General features: G+C 42.7%; 2 protein-coding genes across 2 annotated transcripts in view; both read right to left on the bottom strand.

Annotated features, from left to right (window-relative positions):
- fcsk (fucose kinase) overlaps positions 1 to 1482 on the bottom strand; it is a gene marked incomplete at its 3' end in the record, with an annotated part of 8774 nt that extends 7292 nt beyond the window's left edge. The window contains 1 exon segment of the mRNA XM_079684540.1: positions 179 to 1482. Coding sequence (XP_079540666.1) covers positions 179 to 260 — 82 coding nt within the window. The 5' untranslated portion in view covers positions 261 to 1482.
- Positions 1483 to 2286: 804 nt separating this feature from the next.
- On the bottom strand, positions 2287 to 5883 carry pclaf (PCNA clamp associated factor). The gene is made up of 4 exons (XM_079684020.1): positions 5724 to 5883; positions 4628 to 4711; positions 4016 to 4241; positions 2287 to 2440 (listed from the first exon to the last, which is right to left on the bottom strand). The coding sequence occupies exons 1-4, from the start codon at positions 5767 to 5769 to the stop codon at positions 2404 to 2406; spliced, it is 393 nt and encodes a 130-aa protein (XP_079540146.1). The 5' UTR covers positions 5770 to 5883; the 3' UTR covers positions 2287 to 2403.
- Between the last annotated feature and the right edge of the window lie 337 nt (positions 5884 to 6220).

The following is a 6220-nucleotide window of genomic DNA, read 5'->3' as shown; positions in this document are numbered from 1 at the left end:
AGCACTCAAAGAGTATATACAGAGCAAGATGATTCTCACCTCTCTGGAGGGAGGACACCACTCAAAGAGTATATATACAGAGCAAGATGATTCTCACCTCTGGACGGAGGACACCACTCAACGAGTATATACAGAGCGGAAGACACCAAAAGTATATACAGAGCAAGATTATTCTCACCTCTCTGAAAGGCGTAGACGCTGTCTTTATGTTGGCACGTCAGGACGACCACCGTCCATTGGAACTTGCCACTGTCCGACATATTTCCTTCTGACGGAATATAACGTCTTTAAACGCGATTAAACTTCATAATTGAGACTGCAGCTACACAGGGAAGCTGTTTAACCTTCAGATACAAGATGACTTATGACAACAGGTAAACACGGGCCTCTCAGGCGGAATTAACCGAGACGGTCACGGGACCCGAGAAAAGTTAATCTTATACTCATACTTCCTGAATGAAAAGTCAACTATAATATTAGTCAGATATGAAGAAGTTAAACTTTAAACATCCATGACTTAAACACCTTATCCAGGATCAAAGCAACATAGCTGCACCTGCAAGGTGAATACAGCTGGTAACAGAACAAGTGTTTGAATGCGTACATGAACAGGTTTATGATATCACTGCCCCGTCTAAGACACGATCTGACTTTCATTACATTTGACTCGAGTGTTTCCTCAACTTAATGTGTTGCTTCAAATAATCCTTCTGCATACAGTATGTGACACTGTGAGTGTTGCACGGCCAGATACGGCTCAGCTGACTCAGATAAGGAGATATATGATACGATATGATGCTCTCTTGTAAGCTTTCTTAAAGCTAATGCTATAATAGTCAGATTGCTCTGAAGATGGGAGGTGATATTCAATTCATTTTCACATTCACACTGTCGGTGATTTTGGCCGGCCGTCTTTCCTGCAACGGCAGTTTAAACTGTATTTTTTCCTCCGCACACTGAGCTCTGATTGGTCAGCAGGCGGTGCTTTCACTGAGTTGATCTCTCATCCTGGAACCTATCCTGCTCCGGAGCAGGCTAGCCGCTCAGCATCAGTTATCTAGCCCGCTAAAAAGTGAACCAGCTTCGTAGGACCGGAAATCCCTGAAGTTAGCTTGCTAAACGAAAATCCTGATTCTTAGTATATGCCCCTGGTTTCTCCAAAATTACCTACCCCACCTTTAAACTTAATCCACACGGTAGGATCTGTTTTTCTGACTGCTCGAACAGTTACTTTAGCTTTGACCGTGCGATCTTCCGCAAGACCGTTTGGACCTCCTGATGAGGCGGTGCTAACGGATAAAAGCTGTTTAGCGGCAGTTAGCTGCTTCATGTAAAGTTTCGTAACCCTTAAACATGTCTAAGAGGCTTTAAAAGTGGCCTCGGTGAAAGTTATTGATTCAGAAGTGATGATATCCTAACAAATACATCGGAATATTGATCGAGCTATCGGGTTTCTTCAGCTTCTCAGCGTATCTGCTGTCATTACACAAAGATCGTATAAATAACAAGAGAATGCCCCCCCCCTCTCTGGAGACATTGCATATAAGAAAACTATATTTTTCTGCTTTTTTTTACAACACATTATTTTTCTAAACGTCTTCACACATATGCACGTTGTTAGTGTCATTATGTTTACACTGATTTGGCAATGCTGTCATTGTCCTGCTAATACATAAATATTAGAAAGACGAATATCTTTCGATTTTATTTATATGTGAAATGCATCTCAAATGTTATATAGTACAATATCAAATAATGTATTTATTTAATATGAGCATCTAATTTGTTATTTAAGGCAGTGGATATAAATACATTTTAAATTAATACAAATACTTTTAACCAAAAGCTGTCTGTCCGCGCCAAAGATCGTATAAATACCAAGAGCATGACCCCCCCACCGGAGCGAAAGTAAGACTGCTTAGAAAACAAGTTTACTTTTTTTATTACAATGTATGAATAATTTGTTTCCTGCTTTGGCAATACTTTATTAGTCATGCTAATAAATAATTATATTTTATTTAGCCTATAGTTTTAACTCAATGTTCAATAAGGAGGCGTGTGGCGCAGTGGTTAGGTTCAAACCCCACAGCAGTCAGCATGCCGTTGTGTCCCTGAGACACTTCACCCCAAGTTGCTCCTGTGGGGATTATCCACAGTATTGAGTATGTACGTCGCTTTGGATAAAAGCGTCTAACAAGTGACATGTACAAATAAAAACTATGTTTCAGTTTATAGATCAGATAAAAACAACTACTTTAGTTGTTAAAAACACCACAGAAGAAAAAGTCGTTTTAAAAAAGAGTTTAATGAACTATACAAAGTGAATTCGTGAGGAAATTATATACAGATGTACATCGAACACGCCAAGGAACAGCAGGAAAGAACTTCATTCATTAATCGTCTTCAATCTTCCTCCTCGTCAGCGGGAAGCGGCCGGGACCTGAACAGGAAGCACAACGTAAAGAAAGGGTTATTCTGGAGGGGGTCCGTCCAAACGGCAGCACGCTCTAACACTATGGTGAAAAGCCCCCAAAAAGAGACCGTGGCCCTTTCTCATTTCTCTAACCGCCCTCTGCTTCCCCTCCTTGACTCCTCTCCCCTCTGCTCCCCTCCTCGACTCCTCTCCCCTGCTCGGTTCCCCTCCTCGACTCCTCTCCCCTGCTCGGTTCCCCTCCTCGACTCCTCCGCTCGCATGGGCGGGACTAAGAAACGAGGAGGGGAATTAGAGAAATGAGAAAGGGTCTCCTCTCCTCAAACTAAGATTCAGATATTTGGCATTTTTCACGGCAACTTATTTGAAGTTTTCTTTCTCAAACGTATGTCGGCGTGATGTGAGGAAGTGCTTCTGCCGAGCGTCACCCCGTGTTTCAGATGTTTCAACGTCTTCAAACTGTGCATTAAAACAAGAGGATGAAGAACACGCCCGTAGAGCAGAGACGTCACAACACTGGAACACATTTACATAATCAGTGGCGATTCTAGAGTGTGTGAGGGCCCCAGGCAAACATTCACCGGGGGCCATAGGCAAACATTCACCGGGGGCCCCAGGCAAACATTCACCGGGGGCCATAGGCAAACATTCACCGGGGGCCCCAGGCAAACACTCACCGGGGGCCCCAGGCAAACATTCACCGGGGGCCAGAGGCAAACACCAGCTTTCATCCCCACGCACAGCCGACATGTCGTTGCAGTAAATTAAAGGGTGTTCCATGTTGTCGTTGCTGTGGACCTTCTTTGGGGGCCCCCTGCTGGTCCGCGGCCCCAAGCGGTTGCTTGCCTTGCCTTTTCGCAAGCGGCGCCCCTGAACATAATCACAGATAGAAAAGCCTCCCGAGTCTCTGTCTCTATCGACTCCTGAGTGAAGGAGCCTGGGGGGGTTACAACTCTCTGACATAGAGGATTAGAGGGTCTCGATCCCGCGTCTCTGCATCGTGTCTTTATATCTGTCCTTGTTTTGATAAGTACTTCTTTATTGATCCCAAATTTGGAAATGTCTGTGTTGCAGCATCATAACAAGACAAGAGTAGAAATAAACAATACTAGAATTTAAACATCTCAAAATAGAATTAAAGCAACATTAAAAAGTAGAAAATATGCAGTTGATCTGACAAAAGAGTATTATGGTATGGCCATGGCACACGGTCTGTTTTTGGCGCCACCTTATGGTCGTTCGTGGCGATGACAGCCATGAACGGCTGGTATGTTCTGATGTCTGTGAGTTTATTGCATTTCTCTCTGTGTAGAATCTGACTTCACATCTGAAATAAATAGCAAACTGTCGTAGCCATTTAAAGTTTCAGTGGAGTGAGATGAGTCGTGAGATTAGTTAAGATGTGTTTGTGTCTTGAAGCAAATTGTAAAAACATCGTAGTTGTCCTTTTGTTTCAGTTTTACAAAAAAAGATATGATTGGATGGAAAGAGAAGACTCTCTTTCTGCCATGTTTGATATGCTATCTGCCAACACGTGCGTAGACAGAGCAGCCTCAGGGACAGAGTATTATGGGATGCACGTACTTCCTGCTGGCCTTGGGCACCCCGCTGCCGCCGGCCTCCTCTCCGTCCTCCACCTCCACCGGCTTCAGGTTCTCCTTCTCCGGCTTCAGGTTCTCCTTCTCCGGCTTCAGGTTCTTCTCCTCTTCCGGCTTCCTCGGGGGTCCGCCGAAGAAATCTCCGATCCCCTTCTGCCAGTCCGGAGTGGGGCGAGGACACACAAGGTTTCCTCCGGCATACTTACCCTTAGCTGAGAGACAGAAAGCACAGAGTCAGAACTACGTCCCCTGAGACAGCTGGTAAAGGTGGAGCTCGTATTCATTTATATATATTCATCTGGGACCCGAAGCATGCTCTGACAGAGAATATGAACTGCTATCATCTAATGGAGATCAATAAAGTCAGCCTGAAGCATCCTTTGTGCTCCAGTCCTCTCAGTAACACAGAGCTACAGATCAGATGCACGCTGAAGGCTCTTAGAGCATCTCTCACTGATCCTGATGTGATGTTCAATGTTTGTTTCTCATGTGTCTTGATGTTTGTCTGATGATGTTATGTGATCTGACCATTAAAAAGTCTTATCCTATCGTAAGTTAGTCATATATCGTGCGTGTGTGTGTGTGTGTCAGGTCGGACCGGGGGTCCCCGCCTGGCCGTTGCTCGACGACTGGTTTGCAGAACTCGCTCCAAAAGACTTCCGGGGTGCAGCCGCTGCAACAGCTGTAAACAACAATTAAAACACAACAATGATGAGGATTTATAATACAAACATGTGGAAGAAGTGGGTTGTGCAAAGGTAATAGAAAAAAAAGCAGAGGAGTTTGGATTTAAGTGCCAGAAAGTGATTCTAATGAACAAAAAGCACAAATATAAAAAGGAGGTGGAGGAGGGATATCAAAGTAAAGCATACGCAGATTTTGAACGTGAAAGTTCAAATAATTCACATTTAAAATAATCTTTTAGGAAGGCATGTGTAAGAAGTTGCGGTGTGGAAATGAGCACCATCCACAAACCAGTCTTCATGCATTTATTGACCCATTTAACTGGATAATTAAAATGGATCTTAACACGCACTGATACATGAGCCAAGTTTTTTAAAGTGCATTTCCATCCACTAAAACAGCTAAACGTGGGGTGAACTGTCTGCCGAATGTACAACAACACCCCATGGGTTTGACACACGTTGTTAAAAAAGTAAAGTCGCAGATCTGTCGGCGGCAATAATCAAAAAGGTTTTAGATTATGTACTTTCTTAAAAGGGGTTTGGTGTGACGTCACAAAGCTACGGCGCTAAAAACTGGCGCCAGTTTTATCAAAAGAGAAAAACTAACTTGTAGAAAAGATTCAGAAACATGTCATCCGCGCAGAAAGAACAACAATTACAATACAAAGAGGATTCTGTTGTTTTTGGTTGTTTATTATCGTTTAAATTGTCTATTTTAGGAGGAAACAAGCCACCCTTATGGCGGGAGGCTGGTGTTATGGAGTATAAACCCGCTCTATATTACTACCCTGACATGTTAAAATGTTTGTTATGTAATAATTAGTCAATTATAGGTGAAGGCTAAGTCATTATTTTGTGTAAACGGTTCACATTTCTCTGTTTGTTTTGAATTGTTCGTTTGGCGCGCTTCCATCCCGCCAAACTACATGAGAAAGAAGTGACACTCGCGCTGAAAATCACACTTTTTAATGTTTATATGTAGTAAATGTTATAAGTTTTGCACTGTACCTTTCCTGTAGGCTGCGGGAACACTGTCAGCTTTAGTCCTCACCATGTTGACTGCGACCTGTGGATCAGAGCAGGTTTCTAACGGCTCTCAGACGAAAGTGAAGAGAAGCTTTAGTTAGAAACACGGCACGGAGATCTTCTTCTTCGGCTGCTGATATTCAGACAGCGCAGAAGAGACGCAGCGGTGAGACGGTGCTGCCCCCTCAGGCGGACGGGTGTAACTACATCTTTTAAGAGTTATCAAGCGTTATCAAGCCGTATTAAATAATATAAATTAAAGTAACAACAAATATTTAAGTGTGATAAAGGGCAGATATCAGTAGTAAATATAATGATATGTTTTCAAAATAACATACTGCCTGTTGATATCAAATTATAAAATGTACTAATTAATCTATTACAATTATCATTAGTTATTCGTTAAATAAACTACAGGTGACACCCTGCTTTAACACTGAAGCATGAGTAATAACAGTGTAATTATATCATATATACTC

This window comes from Notothenia rossii (assembly GCF_949606895.1).
Source record: "Notothenia rossii genome assembly, chromosome: 5".
In the NCBI taxonomy this organism is placed as follows: Eukaryota; Metazoa; Chordata; class Actinopteri; order Perciformes; family Nototheniidae; genus Notothenia; species Notothenia rossii.
This window is presented reverse-complemented; position numbering and strand designations above follow the sequence as displayed.

Bases quoted from the DNA above. Each gene is read 5' to 3' on its own strand.
- pclaf (XM_079684020.1), bottom strand. From the start codon at position 5,769: ATGGTGAGGACTAAAGCTGACAGTGTTCCCGCAGCCTACAGGAAAG. The intron at 4,242-4,627 runs GTCCGACCTGAC...TCTGTCTCTCAG, and splicing joins CGGCCAGGCGGGGACCCCCG to CTAAGGGTAAGTATGCCGGA. The intron at 2,441-4,015 runs GTACGTGCATCC...CTTCCTGTTCAG, and splicing joins GTGCCCAAGGCCAGCAGGAA to GTCCCGGCCGCTTCCCGCTG.